The 27,159-nt window shown below is 52.7% G+C and overlaps 1 protein-coding gene and 1 long non-coding RNA gene across 3 annotated transcripts in view; one reads left to right on the top strand and one right to left on the bottom strand.

The window, feature by feature from the left end:
• Positions 1-27,159, top strand: part of GRK5 (G protein-coupled receptor kinase 5) — a 233,900-nt gene that overhangs the window by 165,270 nt on the left and 41,471 nt on the right. For both annotated transcript variants that reach the window (XM_084995690.1, XM_001928584.7), the window contains 2 exons: positions 2,469-2,581; positions 17,436-17,513. In XM_084995690.1, the coding sequence (XP_084851816.1) occupies positions 17,490-17,513 (24 nt within the window). In that variant the 5' untranslated portion in view covers positions 2,469-2,581; positions 17,436-17,489. The remainder of the gene's footprint in view (positions 1-2,468; positions 2,582-17,435; positions 17,514-27,159) is intronic.
• Positions 23,984-26,191, bottom strand: LOC146397098 (uncharacterized). Its single transcript, XR_014827078.1, has 2 exons — positions 25,597-26,191; positions 23,984-25,491 (listed from the first exon to the last, which is right to left on the bottom strand). It is a non-coding gene; the product is annotated as an uncharacterized LOC146397098 (long non-coding RNA).

Below are 27,159 nucleotides of genomic sequence, written 5' to 3' on the forward strand. Positions count from 1 at the left end.
TCCCCCCAGACTCCCTCCTGTGGGTGACGATAACACTCAGCTAACTTGACATTTTATTACTGTCACTTGGGATCTTGTCTGCTCACCCACACCCACACCCCCTTTCCAACAGAGTCCAAGATCCCTGAGGTCTGGGACCTTGTCCCATTCCCAATCCCCACCAATCCTGCCACGCTCTGAGGTAGGTTAAGTGCTTATTGGAGTGGCTATTCCCGAACCATCTGTGCGCAGAAAGGTAGGCTGAGTGAAGGCAGTAGCCCCCAAACCACTTGAGGAGGGGGCCAAGGGGCTCGTCCATGTTGATCAGTGGCTGCTCAAGAGAGAATGAGAAATCTGTGAGTGCCTTCTGAGCCTCCGTAAACTTAGAACTGGTAATGCCTACGAAAACAGTTCTTGCCCTCGGGCACTTTGCCCATGAAAGGAGAAGTGGGCCATAAAACTCCCTGGCCCTGGTCACCTGCTCTTTCAATTGTGTGAGACAAAACTCCAACACCACTGGCTTAAGCAAAGACTGGTGGATAACCACATGGGCGCAGGGCCTTGGGAGCTGCCTTCAGGGGCTCCTGTGATATTCCTGTGATGTTGTGGTAGCTCTCAGCTGACCAGTCCTAAGGCATTGTCATCCCAGAGAGGAACAAGTGTCTTTTTTGGAAGTACTAGCCAAAACCCTGTTAGGATTCCAGGGCTCCCTGGGTCATGTGCTCTGAACCCATCCTGGAGGCCCTGAGGCAGAGGGCTCTGATTGGCCAGGACTGAGTCACATGCCCATCCCTGAGGCTTGGGAGGAGTTGTTCCCTTAGAACGGTGGCTGGAATTCTACACACTTGGAGAGAGGAGGTTCCCCAAGAGCAGGGAGATGGGACAGGCCCCTCCCCTCCTTCCATGATAACAGACGGTGTTTATTAAGCAATTCCTGTGTGCCAGGCTCTGATCTGAGGCCTTTCTCTGCTTTGTCTTATTTATACAATTATTGTTCCCACTTTACAGATGAGGGAACTGAGGGATCAAGTGTCAGGTCAGTTGCCCTGGGGCACACAAGCCCTGAGTATTGAGGCTGGGATTTGACTCTGGTTTAGTTCCAGAGCCCTGGCTCACAGCCACCACCCTCCCTACAGGTAATGGCTGTACCTCCCGTGGATAAACTCCTTGGGTATGAAAGTGAACGAGTGTGACAGCTCTGTTCCTGTCTCCTTGTTGTGTCCTTATGTCCAGGGAAACCCCTCTGAGGGGATGATTGTCCTGGCTTCTCCTCTGCTCTTGGCAAAGATAAACCTTCCTTCCTTCCTTCCAGGTAGTTCTAACCGAGATCTACCTCACCCTCTTCTCGGCTTCCCCACGAAGTCTCCTGGTTCCTGTTGCAGCTGCAGAATCAAAGGGCTCATTTTCAGTGTTTAGAGGATCAAGGCAACGTGCCTCAGCCAGACCTTTGAGCATCTTCCTGGCCAGAGAATCATTGCAGGAAGAGTCAGAAAGGACCCTCCCATTTTACCTCCAACATGCACCTTCACTTTTCAGAGGAAGACTAAGACCCAGAGAGGGCAAGTGTGTTGCTTAAAGTCACCCAGCAAACCATTGGCTAGAACCCTGGTCTTCAGTCTTCTGGGACTTTGAGTCTTAGACTGTATTTCCTCTTCAGAACTTTTTTGGCTACTGAGAGGCTGAGGGCTGGTCACTTCCTGTCTCTGAGCCTTTAGCTCCTCAGAATGCAGGGTGTTCATAATTTGAAGCATCCTAAGACTGAGCTTTGCTCCAGTTGGTAAATATGAAATTTTTTTTTTTTTTGCTGTATTCATTAGAATGTTTTGAATTACAAGTCATTTTTAAATTTTTTCAAATTGCCCTAAATAATGCTCATAAATAAGCTTTTCAGATGTGGTTTGGGCTGCAGGCATAGTGTGATCCAGAGACTCATGACTTCACTCGAGCACCTACTTGTAATTTTCCCAGCTCTGAACTCCTCTGTAGGTCAGCCTCATCTTCACAATAGCTCTTTTCGCATTGTCAGGAACACTGCAGCAGACCCTGGCCTCACACCCTCATACCCCAGCACCCAGAGGAAGAGCAAGCACCTTGGCTTAGCATGCCTAGGCCAAGTCTGTGCTGCACGCTGATTTTACTAGCTTAGGTTATATGCCTGCCACCCTTATCAAGTCCATGCAACCAAGGAAAGTGACATGCTGATCAGTCAGCCAGGACGGAGTCATAGACCTGGAACTGCTGGCGTCTCCATATGGAAATCAGGGCATCAGAAAGGGAGTGGGCTGGGGAGTAGAGGCTAGGTCATAACTGGCACCTTTTTCTGCACTGACCTTGACCCTTCTGAGTCTGCAGAGCCTGGAGATGGACAAGGGGTCCTGAGCATTTGCCAGTCACCTTGCTCCATCTGTCTGAGGTGAGGGTCCAGGTGGGGTTGATGGCTCTGCCTGGCCCTCCCTGGGTCTCATGCATTCCTCTTTTCTTGTCTCCAGACAGAGATTACTGCAGTTTGTGTGACAAACAGCCAATTGGGAGGCTGCTTTTCCGGCAGTTCTGCGAAACCAGACCTGGGCTGGAGTCTTACATTCAGTTCCTGGACTCAGTGGTAAGTCCCTGCTCCTTGGGGTGGGGGGAGCCCTTGGGCCCTTTGTGATCAGCAATCATTTTTGTGCAAAGAGAGACCACACAGCTTAGATAGAGGACAAACATGTTGCTTGAGAAACTGCCAGTGCAGCCTTTGCGAATGCAGACGTGTCTCCAGGTTGTCACCGGCTGCATGACTGTGGAGGGCCACCTCTCCCTCTGGGCCTTTGTCGCTGTTGCTGAGGTCCTGTCAGTTCTCTGATTCCAAGATCCTGGCTATTATGCAAGAGCACCTAGGAAGCTGGGTGGTGTTCCCAACACCCCATGGTAACTCTTGGATTTCCAGGCCCCTTTTCCAGCTGAGCACCCATTTTCTCAAATTCCAAAGCTTGTGTTTATTTGCATACTTGTTTCCCACTTGCTTGCCCACTAGAATGCAAGCTCCCCGAGGCCCGGACCCTGGGCTTCCAGTTCACCCCTGCCTGGCATTGTGCCTGTCACATACAGACATTTAGTAAATGTTTGTGGAAGGAGCATATGTTGGCCATTTCAAGCCAATCTGACAGCTGCTGGCTGTACTGGCTGCTGGCACCCAGCTCGTGACTGATACCAGGGGAACTGCCTTCAGATCTATCGGTCATTCATTTGTTTAACAAATGGAATGATACTCAGCCATCAAAAGAATGTAATAATGCCATGCACAGCAACATGGATGGACCTAGAGATTATTATACTAAATGAAGTCAGACAGAGGAAGGCAAATATCATATCACTTATATATGGAATCTTTAAAAAATGATACAAATGAGTGCATTTACAAACCGAAATAGACTTACGCATATAGAAAACAAAGTATGGTTACCGAAGGGAAAAGGGACAAATTGAGAATATGGGATACACACTCCAATATGTAAAATAGATCAACAGCAAAGTACCTACTGAATAGCACAGGGAACTATAGTCAATGTCTTATAATAACTTATAATGGAAAAGAATCTGAAAAAAATGTATGTAACTGAATTACTTTGCTTTATGCCTGAAGCGCTGTAAATCGTCTAGACTTCAATTTAAGAAAAAAACAGTAGGGGATTCCTCTTGTGGCTTAGTGGGTTAAGAACCCAACATAGTGTCTGTGAGGATGTGGGTTCGATCTCTGGCTTTGTTCAGTGAGTTAAGGATCCAGCATCTTTGTGAGCTGCGGTATAGATTGCAGACGTGGCTCGGATCTCAAGTGGTCCAGATCTCAAGTGGCTCGGATCTGGCATAGGCCAGTACCTATAGCTCTGATTCGACCCCTAGCCCGAGAATTTCCGTATGCCGCAGGTGCAGCCCTAAAAAAAGAAAAAGAAAAATGCTGGTTGATCTCTGTGGGCTTTTAGGATGCGATGTAGGGAGATGCAGGAGTTCCCCAGCACCTGTTCCAGACAGCAGGGCACCTCATTCTGTCCTACTGCCCTTCGGGTGTCTGTCCAGAAGGTGGACAAGGCGTGTGGAGGTGAAGGATGGAGGTCGGTCCTGAAAGGAATGGGGTCGACCAGGCGCACTTTCCAAGTCAGGGGGCCAAGGTGCTATTGCTTCCTAAAGGCTCTAATGCCGTCATTGGCATCCCGGCCTCTCTCTTGGTTTGGGGGACAGCCCTGTGGGCCCCAAGTTTCTTTGTCTGCTTCTGGGTCTCACTGTGGATCTCAAGACTTACTTTCCAGACTGTCCACTGAATGTGCCTACTGGAAGTCCCATGGGCCCCTCCAAGTCAACAGCTCCTTAGCCAACTCAGCATCTTTCCCCAGGTCCCCATGGCTACCAGTGCTGGCAGGTGCCCTCTTCCAGTGACTGGCACCCTCCATCACCCAAGCCTGAAATCTTTGCCTTGTTCTTGGCTCCTCCCTTCCCATCATTCCTTACCCAGCCTGATCAAGGACCACATGCCTGGCCCCTTGACCTCTCCCAGCCCCGTGCCCTCCCCTCCACAGCCTCTGTCTTGGTCCCCGTGCAGGATCTCGCATGACGCGCACGGGCGATTTCCATGGTTCTCAGCCTCAACCGAGCAGCACAAACACCTGGGGCGCCTTAAAAACATGCCAGTGCCTGAGCTGAAGCCCAGTCTCATTAACTTGAATCTCTGGGGATGGGGCCTCGTATTTTCATAACTCTTTACTATGGAAAATTTCAAACTATAAAAAGTAAAAGTCCGCAGAGCAGCATAATGAACCCCCATGCAGCCCTCACCCCGCCTCAACAATTACGAACTCACGCCCAGTCCTGTTTCACCCACGTCCTCCCCTCTGTAGCACTCTGCAGCTGATCTCACTTATGTCGTTTCATCTGTAAACATTTCAGGATGTATTTCTAAACGAGGCGGGCTCTTGAACTGAAAAAACCACAATAGCATTATCACAGCTAAAAAAATAGAATTCTTTCCTAGCATCAAATACTCATCCATGTAGAAGTTTCTGATTTCCTCATACTTTTTATAAATGCATGTTTTCACAGTTTTACAACCATCTATCTCCAAGAGCGTCCCACAGTTTGAATTTTGTCTTCTCACCCCCGTGTATCACTTAATAGGTTCCTCTGTGTTTCTTGTAAATTGCTCATTGGATCTGGAAACTTGGTCAGGTTGAGTTTCCGTTTGGTGGTGGTGGGACTGACATCGTAAGTGGTTTCATGCTCTTCTGCTTGGGGACCTATGTGATTGTCTGTCTTCTTGAGATGGTAGCAGCCATTGATATTCAGCCCCTACACCTGTTGATTCATTAGCGGTTGTAACATGGAGACATTCTCAGGCTACTGTTCCTTCTTCTTTTGCATCCTGGGAAACACTTCCTTTCAATTACTGTTTGGTTACCCGGTGGTAGAATTCCTATAGGAGGGGATTGGGAGTTCCCTGTTGGCCCAGCAGGTTAAGGATCCAGCATTGTCACTGCTGTGGCACAAGTGTGATGCCTGGTTCGGGAACTTCCACATGCCATAGGTGTGGCAAAAAAAAAAAAAAAAAGGCAAGAAAATGCTTGATTCTTTCCAAAGTACCAAATTGGCTCATTAGCATCCTCCAGTAGTGGTAACCAATTAGTGTTTTAACTAGTTTTAAACATGGGCCATTTTGGAGTTCCCATTGTGGCTCAGTGGGTTATAAAACCAACTAATATCCATGAGGATGCAGGTTCGATCCTTGGCTTCACTCAGTGGGTTAAGTATCTGGCATTGTCATGAGCTGTGGTGTAGGTTACAGGCATGGCTCAGATCTGGCGTTGCTGTGGCTGGGGTGTAGGCTGGCAGCTGTAGCTCCAATTAGACTCCTGGCCTGGAAACTTCCAGAATGCTCCAGGTGTGGGCCCCCAAAGCAAAAAAATAAAGTAAAAATAAACTGGGGCATTTTTATGCACCGGTGCTCAATGGTTTCATCGTTGGCCTGTGGGAACCATTCGGCTTGGCTTCTGAGCCCTTGAAAAGACCCAGCGGTCCTCAGCAGCCTTCTCTCTGGTAGATGCAATATTCCGGGCTCATCCTGTGTATTTCCCACCCGACACCTGGAGTTCATCATCTTTCCAAGGAGCCTGGTTCCTTTTACTGGGAAATGGTATTTGGAGACTACAGTTTGGCACTAGGGTGCCCACTACCACTGGATTGGCCATTGTTTGCGCCAGACGTCAGGCACTTTTTAAATCTCCCAGGCCTGTACTGTGGGTGTGTCCAGGGTTAGGAAACACTGACATCCAGGACAAAGCCCCAGTTCTGTGGCTGACGTACTAGACCTTCCCCAGCCCACCCCTGCTGCCCTTTCGTCCTTGGCCTTCCCCCGGTCTTTCTCTAGCCCTGCATCCTGGCCCCATCCTGCTTGTGATGGATCTGACTTGCCCAGCTGATTGAAACCTCTCGGACTCCCTCCCTCTTGCTGCCTGAAATGCCTCCAGGACCCCTCTGCCTGGTGAATGCCCCCTGGTCCCCCTGTACTCTGCCCTTGGAGCCTTCCCCGTCTGCTATCCCTCTGGGTGGCTGGCCGTGCCACGCACCTGAGCCTCGTTACTGGCTGTGCTGGCGAAATGGTACAAGGGGGATGCAGGCCCCTGAGGCAGATGCTGGCGCCCGGAGAATGTGGGCAGAGCTCCACCCTACTCTCCCCCACGCCTTCATCTGTAAGCGGGGACACGGCTGTACCTGATGGTGGTGGCAGTGTTGAGGAGAGCCCAGGCTTACACAGAGCAGCGTCCTGCACGTCACAGGTGCCCAGTGAGTGCAGCCAGCAGGGCTTGAGTTGGATGCCTGCCTCCTCCACTAACGGCAGGTCTCTTGGTGGCATATGTGGAGCTCATCACCTCTGATCCCTCACGACGCCACACCTGACAGGTGGGCACTGCTGAGGACGTGTTCCCACTGGGGGCTGGTAACTTGGCCAGAGTCATACCAAGAGTGAGCGGCAGAGGACGGCCCGAACAGGTTTTATGGCCCCCGGTCCAGTCTCTGCATCATGCATGCTGCCTCTAGGTGGCTTTCCAGGGTCTGTGGTGGGGTAGGTTTGTTGTTTAAGGTAGACCTGGGGGGCTCTCCCCCCCGCCCAAAGTAGCCCTGGGAGCTATTTGCTTTCCTTTAATAAAGTCTTTGCTTGCTTAAAAAAAAAAAAAAAGTAGACCTACCATGAATCCGTTTGCAGTCTCATCATGACCTTGTGTAGTGATGTGCCATATTTTTCCCAGATTGGATTTCTTTAAAACAAGACCCAGGAGTCCAAAAAGCCAAGCTGTCATGATTGTCACAAGCCCACTTTGGTAGCCAGGCTGGGGGAGTTCTGTAGTCTGATTTGGGTGTGAGTTGACAGGTTTGGACCTATTTCACACCACTGGGGAGCCACCTCTGTAAGGGCCTTTGTGGCCATCAGACTTGGGGGCTGCTGGCCAAGAATCCACCCAAAGTCCCCAGCGCAGCCCACCTTCCAGGCTCTTAGAGGCCTCAGGGCTCCAGGCAGCTTGGTGAGCTCTTAGCAGGCCCCAGGTCTTGGTTTCCCTTCTTCATGGGGTCCCAGAGCCATGACCCTGGCAAGGCCTTCACTTGGGGCAGGAAGAGCAGTCCCATGCTCCCGACCATTCTCTCAGTCTTTCATTCATTTCACAAAAATACTGTCTGCCAGGCACCGTTCTAGGCCCTTGGGATAAATCAGTGAATAAAATGGACTAAGATCTCTGCCCTAACAGTGTTCACGTTCTATCCAGGGAGAGGCCACCAACCATAAGCGTAGTGAGTAAATGACATGGAATGTTAGACGGTGATGGGGAAAGAAAAACTGGATCAGGTTGGGGGGGTGTTGGGAGCATGCAGCTGGGGTGCTGGCTGTGGCATTCATAGGGTGGTCAACAGAGATGTTTTTGAGAGGGTGACATGTGACTGAGGGCTAGAAGGAGTTGCGCTGGCCGGAAGGACGTGGTAGCAGAGCGCACAGGTGGGAATAGCCAGTGCAAAGGCCCAGAGGCAGGGTGTCCGAGGCTGGAGTGGATGGAGCCAGGACAGAGGGGTCTAAGAGGGGTGACCATCACACAAGACCTCATTCCATTAAAGAACTTTGCCTGTGATTGAAGAGGGGAGCTGCTGGAGGGTTGAGCAGAGCAGTGGCATGGTCTGATTTAGGGTTTTTTGGTTTTGTGGTTTTTGTTTCGCTTTTTAGGGCCACCCCTGTGGCAAATGGAAGTTCAAATTAGAGGGGGCAAATCAGAGCTGCAGCTGCCAGCCTACACCACAGCCACAGCAACGCAGGATCCGAGCTACATCTGCAACCGACACCACAGCTCACGGCAACACCGAATCCTCAACCCACTGGGCGAGGCCAGGGATCGAACCTGCCTCCTCATGGATACTAGTCGGATTCAATTCCTCTGCACCACAACGAGAACTCCTGATTTAGGTGCTTAAAGCATCCCTCTGGCTCCTGTATTGGGAAGAGGCTACCGGGCAGCGGGGACGGGGTGGGGGGGTACAGGTTCAGAGTGGGGGATTCTGATGGTGGAGAACTGGTAGTTGCTAGTTGCTCAAGCCAGTGTGGAAGCAGCCAGCCGTGGTGACAGGCGGTAGGACTGGGGACACATTCTGAAGGCAGAGTTAACAATATTTTCTGATGCCCTGAAGTGAGAGTGAAGCGTTAGTGTTGACCTGAATAAATGGAAGGTTGAAGGGAGGGCGAGGCTGTGGGAGGCTTGTCTGAGGAAGGGTCTTCGGGAGCTTGATTCAGGGCACAGCCAGCTTCAAGCGTCTGTCAGACGTCCGTCCCAGTGGAGATGTTTAAGAGGAGGTGGCTGTTCGAATCTGCAGTCTGAGAGAACGTTCTGGGATGGAAATAGCAAATTGGGAGTTGTCACCCTAGAGCTGGTCTTTAGAGCCAGGGGCTGGATGAGCTCAGCAAGGAGGTGAACGTGGATGGAGGAGCCGAGGACCAAAGTCTGGGCCCGGGACCCAGGCTGCTCCCTGTTTGGAAGAGATGTGGCATCGGCAGCTTCGGGACCTGTCTGGAGAGTTGATGCGGCCGAGAGGGCAAGGCTAAGCCCAGGAGCCAGTGGAATTTTCCAGCCACGTGTCTTCTTAGACGCTAACAGTCAGTTTGAGAAGAGGAAGAAAAATCCAGTAGATGCCTCTTTTCATTCTGGTCGCGCAGACGTTCCCTTTCGCTGGGTCTGTACCAAGAGCTCTCTTTTTGGAAAGGAAACGCGAGTCTGGCTCCCCGTGCTGACGCGCCAGATGCTCTTGACATACGCTTTAACGAAGGCGCCGCTCACGAGAGGCTCGCCCCATCCCCTGACGTTTTGTCTGCATCTCCGGGAATTAGCAAGGCCTTTCATTGCCCATCCTGACGTCAAATGATGGGTCTTTGAAGCACCTCTTTTACGCACGAAGACTTTATTGAGTTTTCCAGGGCTGGCGCAACGATCGCCTGAAATACGTTTTTTCCCCTTCCATTCTGACTGAAGGTCCGAGGAGGGAGGAGGTGGCGGTGTCCCCGGTGGTGTTCACAGCTCCAGTGCCCGCCGGCTGAGCCGGTGCCATCCACACCGTTCACACCTCTGTGTTGAACGTCTACCAAGTGGCGTTTATTAAAAATAGCCCGTCCTTGCTGGGCTCTGACGTAGCTCCCAGGAAGGGCTGCTCCTTTGCACAGTCCTGAGGACTGAGAGTCTCAACCGGAAGACAGTGGCTGTTTTAAAATGGGGCCTGGGAGTTCCCGTGGTGGCTCAGTGGAAAGGAACCCGACTAGTTTCCATGAGGATGCGGGTTTGAGCCCTGGCCCCTCTCCGTGGGTTAAGGCTCCGGCGTTGTTGAGAGCTGTGGTGTAGGTCACAGATGCGGCTCAGATCCTGCGTTGCTGTGGCTGTGGTGTAGGCCGGCAGCTGCAGCTCTGATTTGACCCCTAGCCTGGGAACCTCCATATGCTGCACCTGTGGCCCTAAAAATTGTTTTAAATAAATAAAATGGGGCCTGGGTGATTTGGAGGGGCAGGGGCAGCAGAATAGTTTGTGCATCATTCCTCAGACTGCAGGGTAATTCAGCCCTGAGACTCTGTAGTCAAAAGGCTCCTGAGAGCCTGAGAAGGATCCCCTATTGCCTTCCCACAGAGAAGTAGAGTCCATGACCCAAGTCAAGCCTTTGAGTGGATTTGGCTCCTGGATGGTAAAGATTTGCCCCGCCAGGCAGGGCATCGGAAGAGGTTCGAGGCTCATGTTAACCTCCAAAGCCCAATAGGGTCTTGCCATGGACCTCTTAACGACTGAGATACTTCTTTAGATTGTTTTCTGGGAGCCTTGATGGCATCTCAGCTCCTTGAAAACACTCCAGTCCCCAAGTGGGATGAGTTAAAATTCTCAGGTCTCTTCTCTTTGGGATGGGGGAGGTGTGGCCCGTATTGGGTGCGATTTACTCAGCACACATTTATAGACAGACTCCAATGTGTCATGCTCCGTTCCAGCAGTTGGAAACTACAGAGGGAGCAGGAGGAGTTCTTGCCCTCATGGAGCTAGTTTTCCAATTGCATGAAAGATTGAAAAGAAAGAACTTTTTTTTTTTTTTTTTTTGCTTTTTAGGGCCTCACTTGTGGCATATGGAGGTTCCCAGGCTAGGAGTTGAATTGGAGCTACAGCTGTTGACCTGTGCCACAGCCACAGCAACATGGGATCCCCAACCCACTGAGCGAGGCCAGGGATCAATCCCATGTCCTCATGGATAGTAGTTGGATTCATTTCCACTGTGCCACGACAGGAACTCCAGAAATAACTTTTTTTTTTTGGTTTTTTTTACGGCTGCACCTGTGGAGGTTCCCAGGCTAGGGGTCAAATCAGAGCTGTAGCTGCCAGCCTGCACCACAGCCACAGCAACACCAGATCAGAACCTCACCTGCAACCTACGCCACAGCTCACGGCAATGCCGGATCCTTAACCCAGTGAGCGAGGCCAGGGATCGAACCTGCATTCTCGTGGATCGTAGTCAGATTCGTTTCTTCTGTGCCGTGACAGGAACTCCTCCAGAAAGAACATGAAAGAACATTTTTTTTTCTTTTTTTGTCTTTTTAGGGCCGCACCTGTGGCATATGGAGGTTCCCAGGCTAGGGGTCCAATTGGAGCTGTAGCCGCCAGCCTACTCCAGAGCCAGAGCAACACGGGATTTGAGCCGTGTCTGTGACATTCACCACAGCTCACGGCAATGCCAGATCCTTAACCCACTGAGTAAGGCCAGGGATCGAACCCGCATCCTCATGGATGCTAGCCGTTAACTGCCGAGCCACGACGGGAACTCCCAGAAAGAATATTTTTTTAAGCAAAGTAAGTGATACCAGCTATGACTTCAGATACCTATCAAGTATTCATTATCTATTATCTCGGAACTTAGCGGCTTGATATAGTATTAAACGATTATTTATCTCATAGTTTCTGTGGGTCAAGGATTTGGAAGTGGTTAACTGAGGGGCTACTGGCCCAAGGTCTCTGTAAATGTTGTATAAAGATGTTGGCTGGGCTGCAGTCATCTGAAAGCTGCATCTGTTTCCAGGCGTGTACACCCAGCCTGCAGGTTGGTGCTGGCTGTTGGCTGGAGGCCTTAGTTGGCTCCCATGGGAGCCTCTCCATGGACTGCTTGAGTGTCTTCCTAACATGTCTGGCTTTCCCCAGAGCGAGTGATCCGGATGAGCAAGGTAGAAGCTCCAGTGTCTTTTACAGTCTGATCTCAGGGGTTCCATGCTATCATATTCCTGATATTGTAGTGGTTACATGGGTTAGTCCCATTCAAGTCTGGAAAGAGCCTTCTCAAGAGCTACTGAATAGCAGGGGGCAGGGATTCTTAAAATCTCCATCTTGGAGACTGGCGACTACAAAGATGCGGTTACAGTGAATGGGATCTCACATCAAGCGATGCTGAAAGTTACTCTAAGATAGTCATCAGTCCAGAACCATGGAAAATCCCTTGAAATTAGCGGGCTCTTACCCGGTTTCAGATTATGTCATTACCCTGAAGTTTTGTTGTAATATGATTTGAAATGCCTCACCAGGGAAACTAAATATTCTGCTGTTCTTATTTTTGAACTATACCTAGTATCTCTTTTTGTCTTTCTATCATTGCTGTGATCTCCCAAAAGAGGTGGGGGTTGGGTGGAAATCATTCTTCATTGTTCAGACGGAGCTAAAAAGCCTCAGAACAGCTGGTAAAGCCAGACCCTGGGGAGCAGGGTCAACTTGAAAAAGTACCATTTATAAAGTGGGTTCGTAGAGTGGACATCTATGGGGTTGTCCAGTCTCCTGGGTGCCCCACCCACACTCCCAAACAGTGTGTGTCCCAAACAGCGTGAAGCTGCCATGTCCTTAATGATGTCACCTGAAAACCACAGCTGACTGGAGCAGGGATGAGCCTGTGAGCCAGTGCAGGTCAATGAGTCCTTTCTCTGGGGCTTAGAGACTTCTTCTCTCGTAAACCCGCCTGCCGTATTTCTTACCTGTGGAGCGAGCCAGGCAGCACTGAGGGAGAATGAGACACACGCACACACGCACACACACACACACACACACACACACACACACACACACACGAGTGGGTTCCCGATGGGCTGATGCCCCTGTTCCTTTGTGTGGGGCCAGGCAGTATTTCCATTTTCCCCACAATTCGGTTGCTCATTCCATCCTTGGCTCCAGGAGCGCAGAGATTACCGTTTTGCCTGAATTAGGTTAGGTTGGGATTCTTTCCACTTAGAACTGAAAGACCTTTGCATGGTGGCCTTCTGAGCTGTAGGGGGAGTGAGGGCAGAGAAATAATTCCAGGGGCTGGGGGGAGGGGAGGAGCAGCTAGGCGGTGCCAGGGGCAGTGCAGGCGGCGGGGGTGGGAGTGGGATGTAGGAGGGGAAGAGAGCCCCTCAGGGCCGAGGCTCCCAGAAGAGAGATGGGAGACAGGAGGTGAGAGCACAGCCCCTCTGCCATGGGACCACCTGCGGCTAGTAAATCTGTCACCTCCCGGAGGAGAGGCTTAGCACCCTTCCCTCCTAACTACTTTTCCAAGTTCTCCTCCACCAAGATGTGTCGCTCGAGCTGGTGGCTGTGGTGCCGCCACCTTGGGGTCACTCCACCACTGTCTGTACTCCACGTGGCCAGGGGTCCTCTCCTCCTTCCTTTCTCTCTCAGGGCCCGTCCCAGGGAATCTGGGCCATGGGAGCCCCTTCCTGACCCAGGCCCGAGGGGGTGACTCACGTGGAGCCAGAGATCAGAGAACACTGTCCAGGCGGGCACTGGCTTGGGGCTGACCAGGCCCATCGGGTCCTGGGGCCCTGGGGGGAGGAACCCCCGTCTACAGCGCATCTTCATTCTCACTGGGGGGGGGAAACGGGAGGGGGGAGGACCCACTGCAGCGTTGTTCAGGGCCTCAGTGAGGGTCCCCGCCAGAGAGGGATGGCTTGCTCAGCTGTGGATGAGACAGAGCCTGATGAAGGGCTGTGGACAGAGGGCTGGGCCAGGTACGGAAGTGAGTCCTGGCTGTCGTGGTCACCTGAGCCTTTGCCTCCACTGGCTCTTTGGCAGGGGAGGGGGCTGATCCCTGCAGGAGTGGGAGCAGACAGCTGCGAGAGCTGGGGCTTCAGAAGGGGGTCCAGGAGCCCCCCACCCCCAGGGGTGCCCAGGCAGGGAGGGAGCCAGCAGATGAGTCCCCACAGCGGGGCAGAGAGTGACTCCAGGGGACAAATGGAGACCCCCAGCCCTCACAGTCCACACAGGCAAGACGCCGCCCAGGCCCCCGGGGGAGGCGCTGGTGCTTCTCCAGCCAGGGCCACGGGAGCCGCACTGCCAGCCCCCGGCCGCGTCACTTGCCCCCACCGCGAGGACGCTGGAAAAGCTGACCACATCGGTAATTACAGAAGCCGGAGGTGGCGAGACCTCAGAGCCGCTCTGACTTCATCTTCCTGTCAGGGCAGGAGAAGGTCTCCCGGGAGAAGGAGGTGACATCTCAAGTTAGTCAGAGGCCGAGAGGAATTCAGCTCAGACGCCGCTCTGTGAACCAGGGCCGGCGTCTGTGAACGCATGGCAGGCCCCCTTGTGCCGGTTTGCAGGCTTCGTGTTTTGAAAAATCATCCGAGGGAAATGTGTTTTAACAGCGAGGACATGCTTTCCTGAGCGTTTTCTGAGACGGCTGATGCGCCTGGAGCTGGCCCAGAGAACGAAACACTCGGCTTGTGAACTAGGGTGTGCACAGATGTTTATACTCCTTGGCAGGCGTGGATATAAATGATTCTTTTTGCTTTAACTCAGTGTAGTAGTTTGCTCTTTGTGTTACAGCCCCTCCTCCCCAAAGGCCATTCCCGCGTCTGGCATCAATCACGGTGCAGAGAGAGGGCTCAGGACATGCCTCCCTTGGCTGGCACCGTGCATGTATCTGGGGAAGAGAGACGTCCCCCGTGGGTTGTTGGAGGAGCTCTTTCAATCCTGGCCCTTAGGACTGAACGCTGGGCAGGAGGAGGTGTCCTGGGCCGTACAGCCGGGAGGATGGCGTGTACCCGCTGCTGGACCGAGGGGGAGGGGACAAGCCCAGGCCGTCTCTGGGCGGGGAGAACCCTTCCAGCTGGAGGTCACGTGGGCATCCTTGCATGCGGTTTACCTCTCTGCTCATTGAAGTTGTTGTCTGGCTGCCACTTCCAGAGCCCACTCTCCTTGTAAAATTCTAGGCCATTGGCCCAACCCAACCTCTTATTTGCTGCTCATGTTTTCTGGTTTAAGCTGATTTCAGCAGCTTTTGCCCACTACCTGGGCGAGAGTGTTCCCTTAGCCGTGGGTTCCCGGGTGGTCCCCCGCCTCGGGTCGTGTGACCTGCGGGGGCTCTGCCCGCCCAGCCCAGCCGCCATGGTGCCTTTGCTCGGTAGGTGGCCTCTAAAACGGGTCCCCCATGAGCCCCTCTCGGGGGTCACCGTGGAGACACGGCCTGTCACTCCAGGTGACTTAATCGGTGTGGAAAGCCCAGCTGGAGGCCTTCTGTTGGTTTTCTGCCTCCCAACACAAATGCTCTTCAAGTGGTGGTGACCTGACATGGACTTTCAAAGAAAGGGCTTTTGATCCCGGCCTGGGGTGCCTGTCCCCGCGTGCTCCCGGCTGCCTCCCTGTGGAACCGTGGCGCCCAGCTGCCCAGCCGGGCCTCTGCTGGGAGGAGGCTGACCTGAAAGTGGTGTTATTTTTTTAACGTGGGTTTTAATACCCAGAGCAATAATATTTTCAGCTGGTTATTGAGGCTGATTAGTGAGTCTCGGGCCTCCGTTTGGTTAAATAGAGCCGCCTTCCCGGATATATTTTGGGACAGTGCAAATCCAGGGTTCTGCATGGGATTGAGTTACCCCCAAAGGTAGTCGGCCATTTGCCTGTGGCCTGGGCCCTGCAAAGCATTTTGGGTATATTCCCGGGGCGCCAGACCACCAGGCAGGGTTTCCAGGGCAGCTGGGCTCTGGGAGCATCTCTCCTCCCCCCTGGAAAATAGGTGAGCAGTTGTGTTCAGTCCCCTTAGAGATGCAGCTCCAGCCCGGGAGGGTCTTCCAGGCTGGCCTGGGGAGAGATTGACCCCAGAGGCTGGGTTGAAAGTCTGTCTTGAACCAGGCCAGGGAGACAGAGCTCTAACCCCACGTGGTTTTAAACAATTTGCAATTAGTTCCCTTGTTTAAGTGAGAAAGGCAGGCTCACCCAGGCCTCTCCTTAACTCGAGGCCTTTTATCCACTTGGCAAGTGGGTCAGTGCCCATGAAGGAGCCCCTCATGGGTGGAGAGAGATAAAACGGTCTGTCTTTCAAGGCCTCATTTCTTTCTTCCCGTTGGCTCGGCCAGCAATCTGGGTTCTAAATTCCTTGGTGTTAAAGAAGGGATTTGAGCTTGGAGGTCCAATGCCAGGCCCTGCCACGTCCCCCTGAGTGACGCTGGGCAACTCTGCCAGACCCCCTGATCTTTACATGCGGATGGGGGGGTGCACCAGCAGCCCCTGCCCTCCCCTGTCTTCCCGTGTCACTACCTGGGCTCTTTTTAGGTTCAAATAAGAGCATCTGAAAAACCTCCGTGTGATCACTTTCTCAACTGAAAAGCTGTAAAAGGTACAGCAGTGCGTATTGTTGTCCTCTCTTGCAGAGCGTAGTGATTATAATGATAAGTATGGGAACTATTTTATTTAATTTTATTTTATTTTTGCTTTTTACAGCAACACCTGCAGCATAGGGAAGTGTCCAGGCTAGGGGTTGACTCAGAGATGCAGCTGCCGGCCTATGCCACAGCCACAGCAATGCAGGATCCGAGCTGCGACACCACAGCTCATGGCGACGTGGGACACTTAACTCACAGGCCAGGGATCCAACCTGTATCCTCATGGATACTAGTCAGGTGCTTAACCCACTGAGCCACAATGGGAACTCTGTAAGGGAACTATTAATTGAGTATTTATCGTGTGCCCGGCTTTATCACACTTTCTCTGCACAATCACTCTACACATAGGTGCTTTTTCCATCTGCTTTGCTATTTTTTGGCTGCACCTGAGGCATGTGGAAATTCCGGGGCCAGGGTTTGAACTGGCACCACAGCAGGGACCCAAGCCACAGCAGCGACAATGCCAGGTCCTTAACCCACTGTACCACCTGGAAACTCCAACATCTGCATTTTACCAAGGTTGAAGAAACTGTCCCAAGTCAGGCTGCTTGTAGGGTCTGTGTGATCTCAGGCAGCCTCTCAGGACCTTACAGTTTGGTGGCTCCTGTTATTTTCCAGGGGCTTCCTTTGAGTTACCTAGCTTGGTGGTTCTCAACCCCAGCTGCCTGGCTGCCCGGCCCCCATGCCAGAGGGCCTGACTCCGTCGGTGCAGGGTGGGGCCCGAGCACCAGCGTTTGCTCCCAGTGACTCTCACGTGCTGCTGCTGTTCTAGCACGTCCTGGGCTGCAGCAGAGTCAGCTGGACGTCGGGGCCCCTCTCCTCCCCAGGCCTCAGCTCCCTGCCCTGCCCAAGAGGAGATGGGTAAGGCGACCTCCAGGATGTCTTCTGCAGGAACCTCTAAGGTTCTCCAACTCTAAGAAGCTTGTGAGGGAGTTCCCATCGTGGCGCAGTGGTTAACGAATCCGACTAGGAACCATGAGGTTGCGGGTTCGGTCCCTGACCTTGCTCAGTGGGTTAACGATCCAGCGTTGCTGTGAGCTGTGGTGTAGGTTGCAGACGCGGCTTGGATCCCACGTTGCTGTGGCTGTGGTGTAGGCCGGTGGCTACAGCTCTGATTAGACCCCTAGCCTGGGAACCTCCATATGCCACGGGAGCAGCCCAAGAAATAGCAACAACAACAACAACAAAAGACAAAAAGACAAAAAAAAAAAAAAAAAAAAAAAAGAAGCTTGTGAGGAAATCTATCATTGTTCTCTTCCTTCTGTTTTAGGCAGAATATGAAGTTACTCCAGATGAAAAACTGGGAGAAAAAGGGAAAGAGATTATGACCAAGTACCTCACCCCAAAGGTAAGAGGCCCCCCAAGCCCCATAGCAGGAGTGGGAGGCCTTATGCTGGAATACGGACCCCCCCAGATCTGGGCCAGGCCACGTGGAGAGCGCCTGGCCAGCGGCTGCCTTTACGTCCAGACTTCTCCTTCTCCAAGGGCACCCACGCCTGGCAGGGCTGAGGTGGGTGGCCAGGCCAGGTCTGGGGCAGGGAGGGCTGCTTCTTGGGGCCCTCATGCTGCCTGCTCCAGTGTTTGTGGTAGGACCAGTGGAGGCTCGGCTGAGGCAGGGGTCCAAGTGCCCTGAAGAAATGGCCTAACAGGGGTGGTTCCGAGGGGTCGAGTAAGGGGAAGGGTCCTGGGGTGATTAGGAGGAAAGGGCTGGCTGAAGCTGTGTGGGTAGAGGCCCCCTCAGGTGAACACACAGGGGAATGCAGAGTGTTCTGAAGCGTTCCAGAGTGTGCTGAAGGGTGAGGGGCCACCCCGAGCCCACCTTAGGAGCACCCCGATGGCTTGGGTCCATTGTTGATGGCAGTGGTGATGAGTACAGTTAAGCATGGATGCGGCGGCGCCTCAGGTTGGCTTCTGCTCAGGGGACAGAGGTAGGACTGGAGACAGAAGGAATCCAGGTCACAAATGGCAGCTCCTCCAGCAGGTGTCATGAGGGGCTTAAACCCGTAGCAGCTCCATCCGAGTTTACAATCAGGCCTCGTCCTCTCCCCTGCATTTATGGATGGTTTCTACATAGTTTTATATGTTTTATCCACACAACGTGGACGTCCCTCAAGGCAAGTAAGCCTCACCTCGTTGTCCTTCTCGGCAGGGGGCGCAGGGGTCCTGGGCAGCCCTGGTCCTACCTCACAGCCTCACTGCCCCCTCGGATGTAAGGGAGAGGGGGCCCAGGGGCCTGAGCATGGGATGAGGGCAGCTCGTGCTGCCCTGAGACCTTGCTCCCAATCAGGTGTGCTTGCCTCCAGTATCTGCAGGCGACCAGTGGACATCTCCTGGGGATCAGCCCAGCCTCCCCACAAAGGTATCACCTGTGTCACTTTCTCCAGAGGCACCACCTGCAGTGGCTTCCCTTTGTTGTTTCTCAGCCTCTGTCTCCGTCATAATCACACATATCTCTTAACGGAAGGGCAAGCACCCCTAGTGCCTTTGCACTTTCAGAAGCAAGAGCATTAATTTCATAAGCGCCACCTGACGCTAGACAGGGCTGGGCACCCTGCACAGGGGTGGCCCTGGGCACACCAGCTGCCTGTTCTGCCTGCAGGGCCTCCAGGCTGCACAGCCTCACTTTGTTCCAGGTACAGGTCTGTTGGCATCTGTGAAATTCTTCAGGTTGGAAATGGGCCAGGAGGAGACCCTGTTCACCCACAGTTGCAGCTGCAGACGTGTTGCTGAGGCTGCGGGCAGATGTTTTGTTTTGTTTTTGTTTTTTAGGGCCACAACCCACAGCATATGGAGGTTCCCAGGCTAGAGGTTAAATCGGAGCTGTAGCTGCTGGCCATAGACACAGCCACAGCAATGCCAGATCCAAGCCGCATCTGTGACCTACACCACAGCTCACAGCAGTGCCAATCCTTAACCCACAGAGCCAGGCCAGGGATCGAACCTGCGTCCTCATGGATGCCAGTCAGCTTCGATTCCGATGCATCATGATGGGAACTCCTGCAGGCAGATGTTTTTGATCTCCTGTGTTGACACAGGATGAGCACCCCCGGCATGGCAGCCCCCCCCCCCCACCAGGGGGGGAGTACCCCAGGGGGATGAGGACAGCTCACCACTGAGCACCTACGTGAGCCAGACGCCAACTAGACACTGTCTGTGATGGTTCTGGCCTCTGAGAGGTGAGAGGAGATGGTCCTGTTTCCAGGTGGCTGCAGGGCCCGGAGGGCCAGGTAACCTGTTGTGACCTCGCAGCTGATAGTCGCTCATTGCCCTCGGGGAAGGTGGTTTCTGCGGTGGCTCAGCTTGTCCATCTAGCTGTCCATCCGCACCCCCGTTTGGGCTGCCCACCTGCTTGGGTTCCCCCCAAACAATGGCAGCTGATATGTACTGAGGACTCGCTGTGTGCAGACACCATCTCACTCTGTCTTGCTGTCACCGTGTGATGTGACTCCATTGGCTCCCTCTTCCAGACGAGGACTGGGAGGCTTAGGAGGGGCCGTTATTGTCCCAGGTCACATGATTGGGAGCTGAGCCCAGGCCGGGGTGATCCCGGAGCCCCTGGCTTTTCCCCGTGGGGCACTGTCTGCACCCCGCCCCCGCCCCCTCCCTGGCACATCTGCAGGGGATGAAGTGGTTCCTTTGCTCGGCCTTGCTGGTCTTTCGGGCCAGTCCCAGGGCTGCTGCGGGGGCCACTGCCCTCTCTTCCCCCCGGCCAACCTTGAGCGGAGGCCTCTGCCCCAGAACCCCAACCTGAGCTCTCCAGACCTCCCTACCCCTGCTCAACGCTGCCTCCACCTCCTGGAGGAATGGGGCCCAGCCTTCATCGGCTCTGATGGTTTTACAAGTGCCTGGGAGCTTGCCAGCATTTTTTCCTTAAGTACTCCTCAATTTAAAAAATTTAAACCACACCATATTTATGGCCCAGGGGTCTGGGGGAGGTGGAACAAGCGGCCGTGGGCTGACTGTTTTCCTCTAATGAATTTCACGCTGCCTTAGCAGTCCTTCTGGAGTCACTCTCTCAGGAGTCCATTTAACCTCTCAGGGCTGCCAGACACCCCAGATGCAGCAGCACTGGCTCTGAGGCCTTCGAGAAACCCCCAGAACTGTTGTCCCCAAACCTAGATAGACCTTACCTCCTCCTGAAGGACCCCCTCCTGAAGGTCCAGCACATGCATCTCAGCTCCAAGCAGCATTTTCCAAAGGGTGCCCAGTGGGACACCGATCATTCAAGAAGCTCTGTGGGAAAAACACCTCTGTGATCAATTACTTGTGAGCAACACTGCTTCTTACATCTCTCCCTTGAAAAGAGGCTCTGAGAAATCTTGCAAAAAAGAAATTCATGTAGGAGTTCCCAATGTGGCTCAGGAGTAATGAACCTGACTAGTATCTATAAGGATGCAGGCTTGATCCCTGGCCTTGTTCTGTGGATTAAGTATCTGGTGTGGCTGTGGTGTAAGCTGGCAGCTGCAGCTCCGATTCAGCCCCTAGCCTGAGAACTTCCATATGCCACAGGTGGGGCCATAAAAAAGAAAAAAAAGAAACCCGTTTAACTGCTAACAAAGCATTTCCTAAACTTTTTTTTTTTTTTTAATTTCCCGTCCTGTTGAATACATCTTGGGCTGCAGAGCATCTCCTAGGGTCTTCACGACCTGACCTCCTCCTCCTCCAGCATCTTTGCTCCAGTTACCTCTCCCACAGGCCCCTCGCTGGGCTCTGGCCACCCCATTTCCCAGTCTCGTCTTGACATCCAGCCCTGGTCTGCTTTGTCCAGGTTGTTCCCTGCAAGTTCCCTCACTTGGAAGGCACTGCCCCCGCTCCGACTCTCTCCCTCTGAGCCTCTGCTCCGGGGCACAGAGCTGATTCTGCCTCTGGTCAGAAGCTGTCACTCCAACCTGGGTGGTCTCTGAGCACCCGCTCTGTTGTGCTTCTGCAGGTCCCTGGGGTCAGGGCTTCCATGCCCGGGGGTTGGGGGGTGTCTGGAGCCCGCCCTACAGAGGGGCTGAGAGCACGTCACCAGATGGGTCGAATGCAGTGTGAGGGGAGCAGTGGTGGATTGTGCACAGGAAAATGGGGTGAGGGGGTTCCTAGGAAGCTGTACCGAGACCAGTCTGGGCGATCTGGGGAGGTGTCTGGGAGTTAATGCAGCTGAATTCAATTTTAAGGTGATGACCAGGGGAAGCCAGGTGCAAATGAAAGGAGAAGGGAAGTTCCTGTTGTGGCTCTTCGGGTTAAGAACCTGACACAGTGGCCATGAGAACACAGATTTGATCCCTGGCCTTTCTCAGTGGGTTAAGGATCTGGTGTTGCTGAAAGCTGTTGGTGGCGCAGCTCAGATCCTGCGTTCCTGTGGCTGTGGTGGAGGCCGGCAGCTGCAGCTCTGATTTGACCCCTAGCCCGGGAACTCCCATATGCCACACAAAAAAAAAGGGAAAGGAAAAGAAAGGAGAAGGGCCTTTTATGCGAAAGGTCTAGAGCCACGGTTCTCACCTGGGGAGGTTTTGCCCCCCAGGGGACTTTTGGCAGTGTCTGCAAATGTTTTCAATTGATACCCTGGGGAGATGTGCTTTAGCATCTAATGCACACAGGCCAGGGATGCTGCTGAACCCTGCGATGCACAGGACGGCCCTGCAACAAAGAATTATCTGCCCGAAATGTCAATAGTGCTGAGGGTGAGAGGCCTGGGTGCAGAGGTGGGGAAGCTGGTGGAGCGGGGAGGTCTGGGTTAACAGGAGGGAAACGGTGAGAGATGGGACCCTCTGGGTGGCAGGACCTAGAAAACCATGGTGGGGAGTTTGACACCTTCCTAAGGGTGGTGGGGGGCCCCTGGGGCTCTGAATACCACGTAGGATGGTCTCTCCTGCCGGGGAGATGAGAAGGGGGTGCTGGAGGCAGGAGGCCATCGGGGGCTGCTGCAGCCACCGCTGTGGGGTTGGGGGGCCGGGCCTTGCGAAATGTCAGGAAGGAGGAGCTCTTTGGAGGATGGCAGGTGTGGGTGTGAAGGGAGGGGGGCAAGAGAAGTCTCAGGTGAGTCTCTGGTTTCCATTTTGAGTCACCGAGTGGGTGCAGGGGTTCCCAGGGAAGGCAGTGTGTGTAGGAAGAGGGCCATTGCTCTTGGTGGCCGTCTTTGGCTCACTGGGCAGATGATGGCATCTGTTTTCTGTGTCCCCTGCCTCCTGCATGGTGCTGGATGCGTGGCTTTGAATGAGACAATGAGGGAGCCCTGGGAAGCTTTCTCTGCAAGCCCCTCCCCTCTCCCACCAAAGTCTCTTTGGGGAGCTGGCTTGTGTCACCTGGTGACTGACAGGGTGTGTTTGCTGGGATTCTGGCTGCAAGGTCCCTGCTCAAAGGCAAAGCTTGTGCCTGGAGCCGAGTTCTCGCTCCCTGTGGGATGTTGCTGTCCAAACCCTGCCTTGAAGGCGTCCATCCCAGGAGGCTAAGTCCACGCCTTGGACGCTGCCCAGGATCCTGCGTCAGTTGCCTGTACCCGGCCAGCTTTGCTCTGGGGGCGGTTAGAGGACAGGAGCTCCCGGTGGCCTTTGGAATGGACTGAAAGCTGTTGAGATCTGATGCAAAGGCGGCAGGTGCCATGAGAAAGTGAGTTTTAGAACCAGGTAGATCTGGGTTGGAAGCCAGGCTTGGCCTCTTTGTGCTGACTGGCCTCCTGGGAAATCTGCTTTAACCTCCCGGTACCTCCGGCTGCTCATCTGTCAAATGGGCCAGGTACTGGTGAGGGTCCCAAATACCAGCCAGGAGCTGGTACGAATAAGACAGTCCCGAGGCGGGGGTGGGGAGGGGAGGTCTTTGCCTGAGTTTCCCCTCCCTAGTCTGTGCTTTCAAAATCAGGCCATCGAATGAGGAAATTGTTCAGACATGAACACCAGCTGTGGGGTGTGAGAGGCCGAGGGCTGGCCAGAGAGGCTGGACTCATTAAAAGGCAATGCATTAGTCAGCATGATTAATGCTAGCTGCCACAACAAACAAACCCCAGATCTCAGGGGCTTCACACACCAGAAATGTCTTTCTCATGCATGATCGGATGAGGTCTCTTCTGAGTGAAGACCAGAGACCCTGGCTGCTCTCGGGTTTCCACCACCCAGGGGAAGAGAGGGTGAAGGAGGCACATGAACTTTAAGTGCCTTGGTCCTGATGTGACAAGTCACTGTCTCTCCTGCCCAGCAGGGAGGCTGGAGGACTGCAGCGGGGTCGGGGAGGGGGGGCCGCATATGGAATATTGCATCCTCCCCACGTTCCCCTACCTGCAAGCTGAAGACTTGGTCTACGTGGCAGGCTAATCTCCAGTGCTGGCAAGACAGCCCTGAGCATGGCACGTTCTGTAGATAGTCTTGAGCTTGGCAGCTCAGGGAAGCTGTCCGGAAGCTGCTTGAATCAGACATGTGTGCTGGGCTCTGAGATCTAGGCGGCTCACCTTCCAGGTACCTACAGATCAGAAGTCATACAGGTGTCACGAGACGGGGTTGCTCTGAGCCTGGGGGTGGGCCAGGAAATAGTCCAGTTATTACTATTGATATTTCAGGTGATCCTGAAAACAATACTATGTATCATTCATCACCACAGGCTTTATTTTTAAAATGCTAGCTTTATAGAGTTCACATACTATAAAATTCACTGTTGGAGTTCCCGTCATGGCTCAGTGGTTAAAAAATCCGGCTAGGAACTGTGAGGTTGTGGGTTCGATCCCTGGCCTTGCTCAGTAGGTTAAGGATCTGGCGTTGCCGTGAGCTGTGGTGTAGGTCAAAGACATGGCTCGGATCCCACGTTGATGTGGCTCTGGCGTAGGCTGGTAACTAAAGCTCCAATTAGACCTCTAGCCTGGGAACCTCCATATGCTGTGGGAGCGGCCCTAGAAGAGGTAAAAAGACCAAAAAAAAAAAAAAAAAAAAAAATTCGCTGTTGGGGTTTTTTGTTTGTTTGTTTGTTTTTTGGCCACCACCATGGCATGTGGTGGTTCTCTGGCCGGGATCAAACCCAGGCCACCTCAGTTGATAACACCGGATCCTTAACCTGCTGAGCCACCAGAGAACTCCAAAATTCACTGTATTAAAGCACATGGTTCAGTGGTTTTTCACAACCTTCACAGGATTGTGCAACTACCACCATTAGCTGATTGCGGGACATTTTATCACCCCCAATAGAAACCCCAAACCCATAGCAACACTCCCTATTTCCCTTTCTTCCTACCCTAGGCAATCACTAGTCTACTTCTTGTCTCTATGGATTTGCCTTTTCTGGACATTTAATATAAATAGGATCATATAATATGTGGGGTTTTGTGACTGACTTCTTTCACTTAGTATATTTTCAAGGTTCATCCATGCTGTAGCAGATGGCAGTGGTCCCTTTTTTATGACTGTGTAGTGTTCCATTTTATGGATAAACCCCTTTTTATTTATCTTCTCATCAACTGATAGACACTTAGGATGTTTCCATTTTTGGCTATGATGAATCATACTGCTATGAACATCCATGTTCAAGTTTTGGCATGGATATCTGTTTTACTCTCTCTGGGGTGTTTTAGAATTGCTGGGTCCTATATTAATGCAATGTTTAATCAGTTGAAGAATGTCCAGGCAACTTTCAAAATGGCTGCAGCATTTGACATTCCCACCACGGTGTATGAAGGTTCCAATCTCTCCACATCCTCTGCAGCACTTGGCATTTTCTGTCTTTTCGCTTTTATTCATCCTAGTGGCTGGGAAGTGCGATCTCATTATGGTTTTGATTTGCAGTTTCCTAATGACTGTTGATGTCAAGCACCGTTTCATGTGCTTATCGGCCGTTTGCGTATCTTTGGAGAAAAGTCTTTTCAAATCTTTTGCCTGTTTTTTGAAACTGAGTTGTTTGTCTTATTAACGTGGAATCCTAAGAGTTCTTTTTATGTTCTAGGTCCGAGTCTTTTGTCAGGTATATGATTTCCACATATTTTCTCTCATTCTATGGGCTGTCTCTTTATTTATTCATTTGTTTATTTTGGCCACACCAGAGACATGTGGAAGTGCCCGGGCCAGGATTGAACCTGCGCCACAGCAGTGACTCAAGCCACTGCAGTGACAATGCCAGGTCCTTAACCTGCTGAGCCACAAGGGAACTCCCAGTCTTTTGATTTTCTTGTTGGTACCCTTGGAAGCACAAAGACTTTTCATTTTGATGATATTCAGATTTATTGTCGTTACTTGTTTTTAAATTATTTATTTTCACTTTGTCTTATCTGTCCCTGTACAAAGGCCTTAGTGTTTGGAAGAACAGGGTGTGTATGGAAACACACTGGGTCCATGAACCTCTCTTCCTCTGGAGAATCAAAGCCCCATTGCCTCTTGGAAAGAGCAGGCCAGGCCTGGCCCTTCACGAATGTTCTAGTCCTTCCTGGGTGACGCGACAATGTTCCTTAGGCCCTCTGGGTCCAGCGCTGCAAGGACCTGCTCTTGGATCTTCCTAGCAACTCCCCAAGATGGGTAACAGTGCACCTGTTTCACAGATCAGGCACCTGAGGTTGGAGAAGGGAAAAGACTGGTTTGGAATAATGGAGGCAGGGCTTGAAAGGAGCCGCTTAGTGTCCTGTTTCAGCAGTGCCATTTGTAGGACATCTTGCTGTGGTTCATTTTAATTGAGCCCCTGAGCAACGGTGTCAGGTCTCTACCCCAGTCACTAAGGCCTGGCAGGTAGCACCCAGTTTCAGTGTGGTTCTGCTGGGAGTATCAGTGGACTCCAGGAGGGGATCAGACCTGGCAAGGGTCCTGTTGAAAGAGCCTGCTTGGGGAGTTCCCGCTGTGGCTCCCTGGGTTAAGAACCTGACTAGTATACCTGAGGATGCAGGTTCGATCCCAGGCTTCACTCAGTGGGTTAAGGATCCCGCGTAGCTATGAGCTATGGGTAGGTCGCAGATGTGCCTTGGATCTGGCATCGCTGTGGTTGTGGCCGTGACCGTCAGTGCAGCTCCAATTCAACCCCTGGCCTAGGAACCTCTCCATATGCTGTGGATGCAACCCTAAAAAGACAAAAAAGAAAAAGAAAGAGCGAGCCTGCATGGGTTTCTTCCCACGATGAGGTGACCAGGTGGGTGGGGGCAGGCTTCTGACATGAACCAGCGTGGCCCCCTCTGTGGGAGGCTGGGAGTGCCCCAGAGCAGCCCGCGTTGGGAAGGCATTTCTTGCGGAGGTCGGAGGGTCTGCCGGCAGGATGTGTGCTCCAGACCCTCCCCAGATGCAGGCCTCTTTGTTCTGTAAACAATGATATGCTGAGGCGGGGAAGTTTGTTCTTGTTAAGGGGGAAATTACCCCTCAGCCGGAGTTGCTGCACAAAAGAATTCTATTCCTAGCGCTTGTTTGGCTCGCCGGAAAACATCCACCTTTTAAAAAGTAAGGAGCTTGAATGAGAGGAAATAATAATGATTCCAAGTTGCTCTTTCTCTGGCCCCCGGCTCACAGCCTCGCAGCCTCTCCCGGCGCCGCCCCCTCCCCCCAACCCCGGCAGCAGCCTTGGCGTCTCAGCTGCCTGGACGCCTGGACGGGCTGGCTTCTGGCAGGGGACAGCGCCTCGGCCCCTGGGGCAGTCAGAGGCGTCAGTCTTTGTGCTCAGGGGCACAAGGAAGCCAGTGCCGTTACTTTGCCACGTTGGGCATCCTTCGAGCCTCAGGTTCCGCATCTGAGTATGGGGATGATAGCAATGGCGCTCAAACAGGCTCATTTTTCTTTAAATCAACTCATCTTTTAACTTAAATGAGTTTCAAAAGGAAACTTAGTATCCGGAATTGCCTAGAAGACCAACATCAATTTGTTGTACATCAGGATCCCTGGAAATGATGGCATTAAATCCTAGCTGGGTGCTCTTTGGCTCACCTAAGGCACTGGGCCTCCTTTCTCTTAGTTCTGAAGGGAAGTCAGCGAGTATTAGAGCCATGGTAGCAAGATGGCAGCATCGCACCCAGGCTTTCTTCTTGAGGATGGGAGGCCTGAAGGAAAATTGTCAAGGGAATATCTTTT

This window comes from Sus scrofa, chromosome 14 (genome assembly GCF_054392235.1).
Source record: "Sus scrofa isolate SSC_HxYL_T2T_F1_AM1 chromosome 14, Sscrofa_HxYL_maternal_Yorkshire_Landrace_v2.0, whole genome shotgun sequence".
NCBI classification, from domain to species: Eukaryota; Metazoa; Chordata; class Mammalia; order Artiodactyla; family Suidae; genus Sus; species Sus scrofa.